The 16759-nt window shown below is 43.4% G+C and overlaps 2 protein-coding genes across 3 annotated transcripts in view; both read left to right on the top strand.

Annotated features, from left to right (window-relative positions):
- The first annotated feature begins 176 nt into the window (after positions 1–176).
- On the top strand, positions 177–1777 carry LOC6591622. The gene is made up of 4 exons (XM_026991941.1): positions 177–183; positions 276–335; positions 811–1524; positions 1584–1777. The coding sequence occupies exons 1-4, from the start codon at positions 177–179 to the stop codon at positions 1775–1777; spliced, it is 975 nt and encodes a 324-aa protein (XP_026847742.1).
- A 1221-nt stretch (positions 1778–2998) lies between these two features.
- Positions 2999–16759, top strand: part of LOC6591620 — a 33034-nt gene continuing 19273 nt past the window's right edge. Inside the window, exon 1 of one of the 2 annotated variants that reach the window (XM_026985123.1) lies at positions 2999–3366. The gene's annotated coding sequence lies outside the window, so the exon portion shown is untranslated. The remainder of the gene's footprint in view (positions 3367–16759) is intronic. The other variant, XM_026985120.1, reaches the window with a different exon arrangement.

The raw sequence follows: 16759 nt of genomic DNA, 5'->3' as shown, positions 1-16759 counted from the left end.
GTGATCCCTATTTATTCCTCTATTCCTAGGGTTACTGTCCGCCCGGATATCAGAATGTCAATGGCTATTGCCTGAGATCATTGAATTGTCCCGCGGGTAAGAGCTGCCTGAGAAGGTGCATTTCTAACTGCTTTTACACTTCTGTATATAAATTTCAGGTTATTACCTGGGCACAGATGAAAAGTGCTATCAGCAAAATGCTTTAGTATGTCCGACGGGTAAGTTCTGTTTAGTGAATTTCTATCTGCTTTTACACTTCTGTGTATCCATTTCAGGTTATTACCTGGGCACAGATGGACAGTGCTATCCGCAAAATGCTTTAGTATGTCCCACGGGTAAGTTCTGTTTCAGGATAGTGTCTCCGATGTACGTCCGATGGCATACGTAGAAATATATTTACCTCCTGTATATATATTACATATATTTAAAAGAGAATGCCAAAGACTGAAACAGCAAAATACAATAGCTTGATTCGAATTTCAGTGGAAAACGCTTGTGCGTGTCGAGCATATATTTACATAAAGATGATAGCAGTTGCTTGCATTAGATAGAGCAAAAATATTCGAAGCTTGGATTAAATATGCCTTTTATACATACAAATGTTCGATATCTTCATAACAGGTTACTACCTGAACACAGATGGAAAGTGTTATTTGAAGGATCCGTTGCCCTGTCCGTTTGAGCCCACAACAGTCATTCCTCCGGTCACGACCCAACCCACAACGACAACAACTACAGAAGAACCCTCAACAACAACCACAGAGGAACCGACGACAACAACTACAGAAGAACCCTCAACAACAACCACAGAGGAACCGACGACAACAACCACGGAACCACCACCACCTCCGGTTCCACCAAGAGTTGAACGTCCAGTCGAACTGGCGCGCTGTCCGCCCGGCTCGATCTTCTTCGAGGAGCAATGCCGGAGGATTGTCTGCACGGAGGGTGAATACTACGCAGGGCGCTGCCTGTTGCCGGCTTGTCCGGCTGGCACCGTGTGGCATGGCGGGAGCTGCCAGGAGCCGGGGTATATAACCACTATACTGGAGATCGACAATGTGATCCGGAACCAGCACGAGTATACGGTGGCCACCGAGAACATTAACCGTGTGGAGTACTCCACACTCCCCCCATACGATGAGGCGTACGACAAGAGCTACGATGCCACCACCAGGCATGAGGAATCCAACGATATAATAATAACAACCACAAAGAGACCATGGCTTTATCCTACAGGGCAACCAACGACTATGGCGCTTCCGCCGACATCCGAAGTGTTTCCGGGCCGGAATCCTCCGCCGGGCTGCTGTTTGGTAAAGAGTCCCCGGATCTGCATCAACTACGCGCCCAACTGGGTCTGCTCCAGCCGGGAGCGTAAGTTGTGCGATCCCCGGGTCTGCACCAACTCGGTGATCTATCTCAAGCCGCCGCAGATTGTCGAAAGCGAGAACCGACGACGCCTCGTGATGCCGCCCAATCCTCCGCTGCAGGCCTGCAGTACGCCCGAGTGCAAGGAGAGCGGTAAGTGAGAGCTGCCTAATCCTGAACATCATTAAATTATTCGTTCAATTCGACTGCAGAATTCCTGGACTGCTCTGGCTGCAAGCACGACCAGCGGGACAAATGCTCACCGAGCTGCTACAGCTACTACTGTCCCAACGGCAGCTGCTCCTTCATGAACTCCCAGGACTATTGCGGCATCTATCCCAGCGGATTCGGCTGTAACGCCGACGATGGTTGCATCTGGGACTGGTGCCACAAGAAGTGCTATTAAACGATCAGCCAACGGGCTGATCCAAATAAATGTTTCCATCTATCTAATCTATAAATGAAGTAAGTATGAAGAAGTAAAATGAGAATAAAATAGTGTTCGAAGTGTTGCAACAATAAAATATGCCATTTATTTGCTGTTTCAAGTTCCATTTATTCCAATGAGATAAAGGAGATGACAGATCATACTTAAATAATTATCCTAACTTTATAGTCCAGTCCAAATTAAAAAAAAAATGTATATGTACATTGTAAGGAAGCGATCCTGGCTGGGGTACACATTTCAGTCTACATCCAGGGTCGAAACTAAAGCCATATTCGTAATTTGCCGGGACTCCGAGTCTCGGGCCTACAATGGTGGACGGCGGACCAGTCCTACGAGGGGGCGATAGAGGCGAGGGGCGTGTGCGGCTCTGACGGGCGTCCTAAATGGACTGGAGGGGACAACCAGGTAGCCCTTATGAGGGTAGTGGGCGGCCAACTCCAAGGCCTGGGGGAACCTCACGGGGTGTACAGACGAATCCCGCCGAGAGCATTTAGGTAATCGCCAGATCTCGTTTTCTGGGTCCTACCACGGATTCCAATTACCACGGAGGTCTTTACCAAGCGGGGATACCGACAGGTATCGTCGAGAGTGCCTAGGCTATCGCCGAATTGTACTTACTTACTGAATATGTATGACTGGAAAATTAATGTTATACCAGAGTATGTAAAGACTGGAAAAATGTATAACACTGTACGATCAACCACATTTCCCATATTTGGAAAATGAAAGATCGCTGGTGAGGAAGAGTGTTTTCTTCCGAAACAGTTTATATAAAGTTTGTATTTTTCTAGCGAATTAACATGCTTACAGATTTCTACAGTGGCAGCTTTAATTGTGAAGCGAGAGAGTTTATGTCAGCAACCAAAAGCAATATCAATTTGCAGTGGCTACGCAGCGCCTGACGTCACGCTCAGACTGATTTTCTGTAGAGTTGCGGTGTCCGCAGCAACTCACAGCGTTCCCCCTCGGTTTTTTTTTCATTCCGCTGGCAGCTTGCAACGGTCTCTTCATCTGCGAACTAGTTCGATTGCCCGATTACCCGGCGAACCAGCTCAATGCGCCGGCTGTTCCAATCGAACTGGTGGGGGCTCCGGTTCCGGCTCCGGTCCAGCCGGTTGGGGTTCGTGGAGTCCACGAATCAACGGGGCTTTTTAGTCGTACCGAACAACTAATCGAACGCACTCACTCGTCGCGTCACGAGCAGAAAACGGACGGACGTGCGCGCGTTTTGGCTTTTCCCTCTGTGGGCTTGTGTGTCTTTGCGTGTCGGTAAAAAACAGAAAACCAAAAGCAAAGTAAAGTGTGTTTGAATTAAATCAAAGCCATCGAGAAACAGCGCGACGTTTGTGTTTGCAAATACAAAAGTAAAAAGTAAAAAAGTATAAACGTCAAAGTGTCGTAGAAGCAGAGGCAGCAACAACAACAAGAGTGCATTAATTGCATCTCTGCACCTCCGCCCCCTGCCCAAACGTCATCACACCTAAATTGTTGTTGCGCTCGCAGTTGGCGGCGTCTACTTGGTGAAGCACGAACCGAATGTGAGAGAGGTACGCGTCATACATGCATGAGTATGAGTGTGTGTGTGCGTGTGCAGCGTGCAGTAATAATATTTAATAAACAAAATTGTGCCTGCCCGTTCGTTGTATAAGAAATTGTTTATGCAAAAAAGTATCTAGTTAAATTGTATGATTCTCTATTTTCCCGACTTGCTCTCTGTTTCTACCCGTCCCCCTCGCTACTCTCTGTCTGTCTTGTTCTACCCTTTCCATGGTGTTAATTGAAAGAAAAACAAAAACAACAAAAAATCAACAACAAACTTCCTGTGCCTTCTGCCTCTCTCACTCTTACTCCGCGTCATAACTGTTGCCAGTTGCCATCTCTTTTCCCGGTTGCCGCAGACAACAAGAGCATTATTGTGGCAGTGGCAGTCAGTGCCTCACCCGTCACCCGTCAGCCCTCACCCCATCCTCCCGCCCACGCACACACAAAACTTTAGCGTTGGCTCGTTGAGGAGTGGGAAGGGGAATGGGAATGGGAGAGGGTGTATGTGTGTGTATGCATGTGTGTTAGTAAGAAAGTTTTTTGTATTTGCTTTTGTGATTTTTGCTGCCATTCAGTTGCCCTGCCTGCTCACTCTCTCTGGCTCTCTCGCTGTTTGATATTTGCCAGAAGAGTGCGGAAGTGCAGGGGGTTGAGGAGTCGTTGAAGTTTTTAGTGCTGCATTCTATACTCTCCTCTCTCCACTTTCCACCTCTTCTAACATCTTTAGCAGACGCCGCTCCAGCGGGAGCTTTTATAACGTGTGTGTGAGTGTGTGCTATTATTAAACTCCCTCCCTAACACGCATACAACTATGTTGTGTAAGTGTGTGTGTGTGTGTGTGTGTGAGGCGTTGGCGTTTTGACCAGAAGCTGAAGAAGAGGAAGAATAAGCAGCAGCCCCAGCAGTAGTTCTGTGCAACAAAAGGGGAGAGGTAGAAGAAGAGAGAGAGAGTGAGAGTGGTAGCGAGCATGTACAGATTGTGGAAGAAGGGTCCGGGCAGTGCAGTTAATAAATAAATCAAATGAAACATAAAAATAATATATGTATGTTTGGAAATCAACAAACATGCCAGAGAAAAGAACAGGCATTTTTACGTTCAATCTTTCGTACAACCCCAGCCGTCTTTTCCTCAAGCAGCGACTCCCTGCAATAAACCGTTTTACGATCTTCTGCTCTCCCTCTCCCTCGTCCTCGTCTCGTACGCCCTTCCCACTTGTTGTTTTTATGACAGTTAAGCTATTTGCCGTATGACATGCATGTATGACAGATGCCAGCGTCCCGCTATGCGGCGACTGTCAACACTGCCATTAAATGCAGGCCTGGCGTCGCTCCCTCTCCCTCTCCAGGAGCTCTCTTCAACCCACTGTCACAATGCCCTCCATCTCCCCTACAGATCTCTTCAGTCTATTCCCAGATCTGCTCATCTCCTCGCACACACTCTTCGCCAAAAAAAACTTTGTGTTTGTTGCCAGGCATTTTAATTACGGTGAGGGGCGGGCGGGTGTGTCTGCGGGCGCGGGTGTGTGGTGCGAAAGGGTGTCTGATGGGGCGGCACGGCACAGACACAGTGTGGCCGTCTTTTCGCAGCTACTTTTACGCATGTTTTCGCGCAGAGACGCAAAAAGCAGGCGGCTTTCGGCTTGACATAAATTGTTGCTGCCAAATGTGGCAACAACCACAGCAAGAAACTGGGCCACGCCTACAGAAACGAAACCCATAAGCAACAAACATCAAATATCAACAGCAGAACCAGCAACAACAAACAACTGCCGCTTGGCTTGTCGCATGTAATTGCTTGCCACAAAGTAAATGACAATACCAAGGGGGGGAAGAAAAAAACGACACCGTCACAGGCACAGTGGTGCAATATGATGGGATATGACCAGAGTAGATTCAATAGCTAACACCGATTCAAAATTCGAAAGCAGCGAACAAAATTTTTGTTTGTGCTTAATATTTATCTTTGGGGTTCGCTCACATTAAAAAAAAAAACAAAACACAAATGTAATTATATTGCAGCCCCTTTTCTTTGCCTACCCATTCCACTGTGCGAGGGTCTTCTGTGTAACTAAAAACCGCAAAAGCTTGTCACTCCCTCTTCCCCATCTCCCTTTCCCATACACCATATACAATCTCTCGTGTTCTCGCCCGCTCACACACTTCTATGCCGTCGAAGTTGTTTGCTTCCGCTCTCGCGGTTTTTGCCTGTTCGTGTGTGTGTGTGTGTGTGCTGTAAAAGTATCTCTTGGCGGACTGTACGTGGGCGGCAGCATTAGAAAAAAAACAAACCTCAAGCCTCAAGTTCCAATTGAAGCTTTAAAAAACATACTTGGCAGATGACGTCGTCGTGCCGCCGTCCTCTTTGTATGGGATTGTAGTCAATCAAATTTCAAACGTAGCCCCCGCTTTGACGCACTCCGATTGTATTCGATTTTGAATCCGATTCTGGCTTTGCCAGGCACACACATAAATAGACACTGCAACGCACTGTGCAAAACACTGTGCCGCACAGACTACCAGGCAAAAAACTGATAGGGCAAACAAACACGCAAAATATTTGCGTATCGAATATCGCTTTTGGGTTACCATTCCCCGTACATTGGTTTTTTCTTTAATACCTACGTATACCCTTACGGGGGGTATTATAACAAGTTTAGGCGGAAGACTGTCTTCAATTTAAAAGACTAAGAAAACCTAAGAAAACATTTGCATTAATCTTAAAGCTCTGGAAGACTTATCGGATGACTACAATCAATGAAAATCAGGTGCCATTGAATCTTAACATTTATCAACATTTGAGACTCTCAGCTCCTCAGCTCCATATATTTTGAATATAATAATAACAATATAATAATAATCAATTAGAGGGTTCCGTTTTTTAAGGGTATACAAAGTTTCGTTCGAGCCGAAACCCCGTTCTGTTTGCATGCATTATTTTCAGTTATTTATTATTTTTTTGGTCAAAGCTTTTGGCCATTTAATATTCATTTATTCAGCCATGTTTATTTATTTATTTTCGTGTCTCTTTCTCTCTCTGTCTCTATGGCTGAAAGACCAACCGAAACTGAAAACGTACAATCGCATGCTACGAGTAGCCATGGCCATGATTTTGATTTTGATTTTGATTTTGATTTTTTTTTAAGCAGGCAATAAGCGACAAAAGGCAGAGTCAACAGAAAACCAACAACAGAAATACAATATAAAGTCAAATAAAGAGGCACTTGGCATCTTTTCGATACCTTTGTGGGAGGGTCATCGATTACTTTGACACTCTGATGTTGTTGTACTCGTTGTACTCTGCTTATTGGGTTGCTTGGTCTTTTTATGGTCTATTAGCGGAAGTTTATTGTTCGTAGTCCAAGTCATGAAGGGCCGAGTGGAGACTGATACTCTCGACTTTCATTTGTTTTAATTAAAAAATGAAAGGAGATTATCCCTCTACACAGACAGTGTTGCTCCATCAATCGGAGTGGAAAGTATATTTGGAGACATGACAGAATTGGCAGATGGACCTTGTAATATACCAAATGTCACCAAATGGCACGGTAAAATGTAATACTTCGCGGATGGGGTGGGGGATAAAGACTGGAGTATATTATCTAGAATCTTTTTGAATGGACAATGGACAAATAGGCAAATATCTGTTTTAACACCTACAACGAAGATAATACTGTGGTCCATTGACAGGTTATCCTTCGATCTATGAAAATCTACATTTTATTGCTTTGTGAAACATTTGCAAAGAATACTTCCATTAAGTCATATGAACAGTTATTATAATCTTTTAAATTTTTAAGAAGATATTTGCACAAAGTTCGGAAAAAGTAAAAGTTCCCTTAAATATATGTTAGTACTGAAACCGAAGCCATTTTCCATGCTCTATAAATTTGTTTTTGTTTTTTAACTCAGTATTACCTCGGTTCGAAATCAAAAGAATGCCATGCCATGCCCAAGAACCAATTAATTTCGACCTTGCAGTCAAGTATAATGTTTCTTACATCCATATATCGTACGTATACTCGTATATTTCGCTTTGTATTGAATTCGAATGCGTAGCAACTGGTTTTTATCTGGTTCGAGTGTGCAATTTAGGTATTTCAAATAAACGATTTTCCATACGTCTTATTATGGAATTTATTTTGGGAAATAAACCCAAAATAAGAACAATCCCAATGGGAGACATAACAGAGATATATGTAGCACATACATATCCCGATGTCTCTACGACCCCAAGTGAGGCCAAAAGTTTTTTTTGTATCTCATAAATTCTTTTGTTTTGCTTGTTTTTCCTTGATTTTCTTTGGCGCACACGTAGAAGAAGGAAAACTGGGTAAGAAACAAAAAAAGTGAAAATTCAGTGGGAAAATTGTCGCTGTCTGCGCTCCACTGCGATTACAGCAGCAACGCCAGCAGCAGCAGCAGCAGCAGCAGCAGCAGCAGCCTCAAAACTAATTAGTTGCGCTGCATTCAAGCTGAATTTTACTTTTTCCTCTGGCTCTGGAAAAACGTCTGCAGACTGCAGCCAAGATTGAGTAAGACTTTCCCCGTGCCACTGGCTCCCCCTCTGCTATTGTGCAACTTCCACAGACAGAGAGAAAGAGGTATAGAGAGGGGCGGTGCAGAGATGGGGAGACAAATTCAGTTAACTGTTACACACAGTCACTGACTGACTTAATTCCCTACATTTTTACGATTGCATGAGAGCTCTGTGGATCGCACAGTGGTTTTCATCAGTTGTTTAACTGAAAATAAAGGCTTGCAGATTATCAAAAAATAAACAATATTTAACTTATTGGATAGGAAAAACTCTGAAACGGTAATGAATTAAAAAACGATTTTTCTGTGGAATACTGGATGCTGATTATTCAATACTGATTCGATAAGGCCTCTGCCTGTTACGCGATTGTTGATGTGTGTTTGTCCCCCTATTTAGCTCTCACCACAAATCTCCACATCACAGATTTTTTGTCGATGCAACGATGCCATACTATTTATAAACGCTTATTAGATTAGGCTGGAAGTTGCACCTGATTTTATTTGCCTGAGTTTATTTTGATAAGGCCACTGATAGTGGGGATGGAAAATTGTGTGGCTTTTCCGCTTAATCATCGTCCATAACCAGGCGCCATCTATCATCTATAAAGTGGTAGCATTATCAGGAAAGTCATCAGTGAAGCATTAGAGATAGATCAGTAATAGGTAAAGTAATCTTTAAAGCTATTAATTTTTAATTAGTAGATTTTATTTATTATATATGTGTGCACAGATCGATGGCAGCCAAGTGCTTTTAGGTAGATGTAGCTTTGTGGAAAATGTTCTTCCCACAAACACTTGAGTTTTAAACGACTCCCGCAATCTAATCTATGAAGTCTACCCCCATATTTGTACCCCATTAAACTATCATCAACACTCTCAATTCGATGCCTCGTAAATATTTAATTTTATCCCATCGATTGACCATCTGTTGATCCACCCTTAGGAACCATTTCCCCAATGTACTGACGGACCTTCTTCTGTGGACCACTGTGGCGGCGATTGTTTCTGGCTTTGGTTGTAATCGGTGCTATAGCTGTAGGAATGCCTTGGCATCTAGTCGTCTTATGGGGATTACTGGGATACTGCTGCAATGTTTTTTTTCTTTCTTTTTTTTTTTTGCAAAAGAGCAGAAGCAGGGCATCATGTAATCAAAAGTATCATAGATGTCCCTCTGTTGCTCTGTCACTCCGCTGTTTGTTTGGGTCTGCGCCGCGCTTCTTTGGGCATTAATGAATGAATGGAAAGCCCCGTCTCAGGCTAAGCCGGCTTGTCCAACTGACATCAGAGCGGAGCTCCCCATCTGAGAGGGAGTTACGATGGGAGTTGCCACGCTTGGTTGCGCCTCCCGCACCTAACAAGCAACCCCGCAGTTTTTTCTTCTCTTTTTTTGATAAAAATTTCCATAAAAAAAGAATCAAATGAAAGAGGGAACCCACCACCAACAAAAAAAATGACAATGTTGAGAGGTTTTTCTTTTGCAGCCGAAAGAAAATCCTCTGGTCTGTACTTATGCGGGTGTATATGTATGTATATATTGGAGGAGAATATATATGTATATATGTATACTATGCAAATCAAGTAATTTGTCTCTGAAGCATTTGTCTGGCTTCCGAAAGAGAGCAAAAGAAAAGCAGGGACAGGCACAGAGATGGGGCATGAAGATGCAAATCCAGAGAGCAGATGAGGCAGCCACAACTTCCGGTGTCAATTTTTTTGTAGCTGTTGTTGCTGTTGTTGCTGTTGTTGTTGTACGTCTTCTTGCCTCTCAACTTTTTTTGGTCTGTAAGTTGTGTAGGGGGAAGATTTTATAAATAAATTACTAAATAAGACGGGTCCCCCTTCGTATTGTAGTTTGGCGTGGAGGCTGGGGGGACGCCTCGTCTTTTTTTTTGCTGTGTGTGTTTGTTGGTTGTGTATGCAGGTGGAAGCTGTTATCGTTGTCGTTGGCATCTTGCGAAAGAGTTTCCATCATTTCGGACGGTACTCTGTATCCTACAAAACGTTCGAAAGTATTATGAACTTTGGCGGGGGTTCGAGACTCTGCATGTAAGGTAAAGGAAATTAAGGAGCATGCAATCAAAGCTGCCATAGTAATCCTATAAAAATCCTTCTTGAGATAACATAAAAAATCATTTATAAGAAAATCAGGTCCTAATTTAATAATTTGTTCTTCACTAAACATTAGTTTCTGTTTCCTTAAGGAACCTATTCGAAATGGTCCAAGATAAACTTTGCCTGATCTCTTCTTATTATTATTTCCTTTTCTTTGAACTCCTAAATGATCTTCAATTGCAATATTTATCAACATATATTCCTTTCTCCCATTGAATCTGATAGTTTTGGTGAATTCTAGGGTATCCACAGTCTCTGTGGCCTTTTATTTTCTGTGGAACATCTTTCGACTCGTGGTTAATTTTGGGTTTCCTTCGACTCGACTGTTCATTTCAAAGCCATTAACAAATGGCAAGAAGCAGCCAAATTATTATTTCAATATAAAAATAGCTAAAATATGCTTAATTTAGTTGCGACTAGTAGTATATCTTTGTATCTGTCTGTATGTCTGTGTGTATCCCACATAATTATTTTTGGTTAAGTAAGGCCAGAAATTGAGCGTCGCGTCTGTCGGATGCCGCCGCCGCGTGGATGTCAGAGACGCCCACCATGACGCCACTGCCACTGCCATCGCCACCGCCACCGCCCGCCAACAGCAAGCAACAGCCAACAGAAACGGCAACAAAACGGCAGAGACAACGTCAGCAGAACGGATCCGAATGGGGGGCCGGCCAAGATGTAGATGTGGGCCCTAAAAGCAGCCAAAGAATTATGACTGTATTTTCTTTATTTAATAAAGTAAATTTATGCTTTAGTACAATTGTTTTTGGCCATAGCACAGGGGCACATCCACATACATCTCTTGTACACTGTGAGAAGTTCCCAAGTTCCCATGGCCTCCCTCCCACGGTCTGCCTCTGCGGCACTGCGGTCCATAAAATCGCCCAAAAAGCGTAAACCAAATTAGTTCATTTATATGTATGCGACAGAGAGATCTCTTTCCCTCTCTCTGTCTCTCGCTCTTCGGTTCGAGTGCTGGAAAGGGACGGACTTTATAAAAAGAAAATTATTTCCATACCCTTGGAAATCTTTACACGTATTTGCAAGTTATTCTTCTCCTTGCTCCTCTTAAAAGTTGGTTTCTCTTCAACTTTGAATCCTTGTGGTACCGGAACACTCCTCACACAAAAAACCATCACCTTGCTATCTCCTTCAAGCCGTGTAATAACCTGGCCCAAAACACAATAGATTGTATTTTATTGCTCACCTGGATAAATGTTGATAAGAACCAAATTGTGGCCCTACTTTGCTCCCCAAAGGCACTCCTCAAACAGAATGAAGCAATAGTCGTAAAAAGACAAGTTCAAACATTGATTTTTTATTACTCTTGGCCCCGCGACACTCGAGACTCCATGCAACATCAGAACAGGGAACTTTTACCTAAATTTCTCTTCTCTTCACATTTTGGTGAGTCTTGAACTTGTTTCTCCCCCCCACCCCACAAAAGTTCACTCGTTGAACGTTTTGTTGGTGGTATTTATTTGGCAGCACTAAATGGATTCCGTTGAAATCGGCCTGATCTTGATATCTTGCTTCGTTTTCTTTCTTGTACGTTTCTTTCCCGTTTTGTTGTGTTTTCATCGTTTCGTGTTGCTTGTCAAGATCTCATTCTGTTCGAAGATGTAAGGGCCCTGTCACTCAGTCAGTCACTCAATCCGATCCCTCACTCCAGTCAGTCAGTCAGTCAGTCATAACGTGGTCGTCAACGCAATGCCAACGCCTCTGCCTTTGGGCCTTGCGTTTCCACAGACACAAGAGATCTTCTTTTGGCCATATTTCTGATGATTTCTGTGCCAAAGCAACCTAATCTATAATCTTACCTCTACATTTATCTATCATCTGTTATTTTTGTTTTTAAATCTAATTCAATTTTCCCAAAAACTTACTTCAAATATATCTCCATAAACATTGATTCTTATCTAGAGAACAAACCTAGAATCAGGCTAGAATTTTCCAGCTCATAAATATTTATTTATTTTTAAAAGCAAACAAAATCATTGACTCAAAGAACGGGAAAACCTTGAACCCTAATGGAATCAAAGAGAAAAACAATTTATGTTTTCTAGAGGGTTTTCCTCATAAATCAAACGATGGTAGCACATTGATTTTAGTTTCTATTATTTTTTTTGTTGCAACGATGTAATATTATTTAAAAGAAAGAGAGAGATTTTTAGCACGTGTTGTGGCCAGATGTTTCCCTTAAGAGAACCTATTCGTTAGAGCCAGCAAAAGCAAACATCGCATGGAATAAAATGTGTAATAAAATAGAAATAATATTTATAGCTGAGACGTCGATATGTCTAAAAATAAAAGACGAAACCATCAGAGCAAAATACGCACACACACACAGAGAGAAAAGAGCTCTAGCTGCCTCAACCACAGGCGTCATGCCCTGGCCATGTGTACGCGTTCTCATTCATGGAGGCGCCGTGACCTGCCCCATACTCCCCTGCAGCAATCGCCCCAATCAGGGGGGGGCCCTTTCCGTATAGACATATCCACTTGGCAGAGACCAGGACCGAACAGAAACGGAGGCCGACCCCCAACCAGAATGGAGAATGGAGAATGGAGAGTGCTGCGATGGATGGACATTGATTTAAATCGATATTTTGCGGCTGAGCTCATTTGGCGTAAAATAAACTTGCCCTCAAGTCAATAATCCCTTTGTTCACCCGGCATTCCATAGCCCATTCCCATTCCCATACCCTATTTAGCCCCCACTCCTTTTGGCATTTTGAAATATACTCGCATGCCGCTGCAGCGTTCGCTTTTCACTTCACACTTGTTAACAAATTTCTCGTGTAAACATCTCGGGAAATGAAAATGGAAAAACTTCTGAGAACGAAATGGTATTGCCTGCTGGCCGTTTCATTGTTTATTGATTGCACGATTTGGTTTCCTCATTCTTTCAGTTAACTGACGTGCTTCTGGTTTGGGAAAGTCCCCTCCTATTCACTAGATACCTATAGCACCTTACTCCGGACAGGTTTTTACTGCATCGAGTACTTGTTGGGAGCAATGGGCTATGTCTTTTCTATGTCAACAGCCGACGCTCTATGGGTCTCTACATCCGAGAGGCTATCCGAGAGTATACACCTAAGAGCTTTTGCAGATAAAATTATTGAAAAATCCATACAAAATATAGATATAAAGGCCATCATTTGTCACTCTAGCATAGTGGTAGTTCCTTCGATCCTGCACGCAGCACACTAATGATCATGCCCGAGAATAGCAAAAACAACATACAAGATTCGTTGATAAGGGTTTTTCTGTTGGTTATATTGTTTTTTTTTCACCATCGTTTCTCTGTGAGATCTTTCTAAATTTACAACTCCTGCGAGTAGTAACCATCTATCGACTTCCTCCTACCTTTTTCCAACTTGTTTTTTCCTGTGTCTAGGTTCGCTTTTCTTCCCCACCCCACACGCCTCGAAACGTGACATTTGAAGACGAAGAAGAGCCATTCAAACTGTTCCCCATTCCCCCATTCATTTGCTCGGTCCCTTACTCTTGCATTCAATCATTTGATCAGGCTGTCATTCAATCAGTTTAATGGCATTTTCTGTTTTGTTATCTGACGCTGACGCTCCATGCTCGATGCTACCCTCCTGTTCCCCTATTTGCTGTTTCCCTCCTGTTGTGCCTCTCTGTCCTCTGATGCCAGGGGTAAGCTTGAACCGGAAGTTGTAATTAATGCGCGCCTTGGGGGCGTTTTCATGCTTCCGCACAGAGAAAGAAGTCCTGCTACGTGTCTGTGTCTACCTCTCTGGATCTATTCGAGTGTTCCAGTGGATGGCTGTAGGATGTGTGGGCGAGTTTATTTATAGGGAGTGCACACAGGAGAACCTTTGTCTATGTGCCTCTGCCTCTTCCACTGCCTCTGCACACGAGTGGGGCAATTGAAGTGGGGCAGAGTCACCTGAGCTACGAGCACAGCGAATGCCGTTGCCCATGAATCGATATCGGTATAGCAGTACAGCAGAGGAATTCCTTGATTTTACATGATTCAAGAATTTTTAATTTCCACAACTTTACAGCCACAACTTTTGACATCGAGGGTCTAACTTTTAACTGTTTAAAGCTGCATAAATTATAGGATTTGCTTAGATTATAAATTTAGTATTAACAGTGAGAATAGAGACAGAGGGGCTCTTTGGTGGTGTTTTAAATATTTTCCCCAAAAAAAGTTAATTATCGACAATACCTAATGCTAAAAATGTGGTAAAAAATTTTCATATTTAAAAATATTGCTGCTCCCTGTCCTTCATTCTTCTCCTTATTTTTCTGTCCCCTTTTCAAAAATTCTTATGCTCAATTTTCCAATTAAGTTTGACAAAAACATAAATTTGTTGGCACATTCCAGATAATCGTATTTCAATGGAAAATGAATCAACCTTTTTGGGACCGGGGGTATGGTGGTATGGGTAAATAAATCCTGAAAGGCCATAGACAATCTTCATCCTCCCACTCCTGCTTCTCTTTTGTGAGTGTATGTGTGTGTGAGGAAGTTTTGGCCAAAGTTCTAGCTGCTTTGGAATGCGCCGGCAAGTTCTATGCTCCAGAAATTATGCCAGAAGTTGGGTCCCGTGGGGGAGAGGAGGAGTGAGTGCTCTGACATCTTTCTTATCCCATTTTCTATGCCACGATATGGCTCAGGGTCAAAGGCTGGCCTTTTTGATAAGGTTAAGCCGTTCCTTTTGGCTGCTTCTTAGTGCCGCTCGAGTAGGCAGGACTCCTGACCACATCCTACGACTGCCGCTCGACGTATGCAATAAATTGGCTTTCCTTGAACTGCCACACGCGCGCGCACACACACACACACACACACACAGCAAAAACACACCTTAAAAAGCTTTCAATCGACTTTCACCCCTCACTGGACTCTCCCTCCGGTGGCTCTCCGCTTAGGCTAAACGGCTAATTCGCCAAAACACAAGCGGCAAACAAATTGTCGAGGAGTGGCGAAGGCTAAGGATGGGGATGGGGATGGAGATGGGGATGGAGATGGGGACGGCCATTTGTAAGAAACCAAATCGAAATGACATTTCGGTTTAAGTGAAAAAGACCAAATAGAGAGAAGCCAATTTCAAAGCACACGAAGCAGAAAGAACAGGAAGCAGCAAGAGGCAAAAGGTAGAGAGAAACTAAAGGCCGTAAAGGAAGAAACCGAAAAAAGAGGAAATGGCAGTGGCAGTGGCAGTGGCGGAGGCCGAACAGGAAGCAGCAGCGGCCGCAGAAAAAGGCAGGCAGCATAGAAAAGGCAGAACGGGAGACAGAAGCAATGGCAGTGGTCCACTGTACAAAAATGTTAAGAAAACGATTAAAAATACAAGACATGATCTACTATTTGTATATCGTGGAACTGTGTCCTTATGAAAGATTCATCTGAATGTTCAATGTATCTAAATGTTTCTTACAGTGGGTACACTTATGATCAGTGGCCTTATGGCCTAGAGTTACGTGATGTTTTTTGCAGACTCCTGTGATATCACACTATATTCCCTCAAATTCCGATATTTTGTGGCAAGCAAACTTTTAAAAATTCGAAAAAAAACTACTAGAAATAAATGATTAAATCATAAGTAAATCAAAATATTATTATTATAGCCTGAATGTGGAAAACAATTGACCGGGGCTGATTTTCATGCCATTTTTTTTCAGTGTAGACAAGCAGCAAACGATAGGCTTCCATGTCATGGACATGCAGGCAAAGAGATGCCTCTCGCTCTGTCTCTTTCTACCTCCCATAAAAATGAGTAACGCCTTTTCTTTCAGTGGAGTGGCAGTCATAGCTGGGGCAGTGGCAAAGCCCTGTAGGCAGAAGTAGCGACCACAGCGCAGCAGAGAGACAAAGCTAGAGCAAAGAGCAGGATTCGCAGCAAAGACCCATGCAGGGGCACAACCAGTGGCGCAATAAGAAGAACGAAACCGAGACCGAAAAAGAGCCGGTGGCAAAAAACAAATGGCCAACAATTGACTTGGCCAATAAAGCATAAAGCCGTTAAATTCGAAAATCAATAACCCCAGCCACGGCCGGAATGTTTCCGCCAATTGTGTCCTACATCCGGTTTTCCATTTCGCTTTAAGTGGCTGAGGCCGAGGAGGTCCTTGTGTGTGCGACAAATGAAGGACGACAAATTGCCAAACGCGCCACGAACATTAAACAATTTTGCAATTTGTTTCCATTATTTTAAGCTGCCTTCAGAGACAGGCAGGCAGGCGGGCAGGCATCACCCCTCCCTTTTATCATCTTCAGGACACACCCACCACCCCCGCCGTCCTTTGGTGGGCCATCTTCTTCCTTGCTCATAATTGTGTCAAGGAGGTTCATTCACAGTCATTAGCGACAGAGGGTGTGTACATGTACACCCCCACTTCCCCACTTTTCCCCACTTTCCTGCTCTCTTGCACTCATCAACGTGTGCGATGGCCTTGTCGCTCGCGCTCTGTCACCCTGTCGCCCGTTGTCGCCTCCCGCACTGTCATGTGTCATGTGAAACAGCTGTTAATGATACAAGTGTCTCCGTTATTTCGTAAAATTTTACATTTTATTCTCCCACTGTCTTTGGCCGTCTCTTAATGCCCCTTCTGAAGTGTTGGCGAGGCCATTTACTTAAGCTAAATGCTTACAAGATTTCTGTCTGCATGATGGCACATAATCTCTGGTGGGATGTTGGACGAAGGGATGGGGAAAATACAAATCGAAGTAGTATGAATATTATAGGGCACGTTTTTTTAATTTGGGGGCAG

The sequence above is a fragment of the Drosophila persimilis genome, unplaced genomic scaffold, assembly GCF_003286085.1.
Source record: "Drosophila persimilis strain 14011-0111.01,24,50 unplaced genomic scaffold, DperRS2 tig00000000-arrow-pilon, whole genome shotgun sequence".
Taxonomy (NCBI): domain Eukaryota; kingdom Metazoa; phylum Arthropoda; class Insecta; order Diptera; family Drosophilidae; genus Drosophila; species Drosophila persimilis.
Note: the sequence above shows the minus strand (reverse complement) of the source record. Positions and strands in the feature narration are given on the sequence as shown.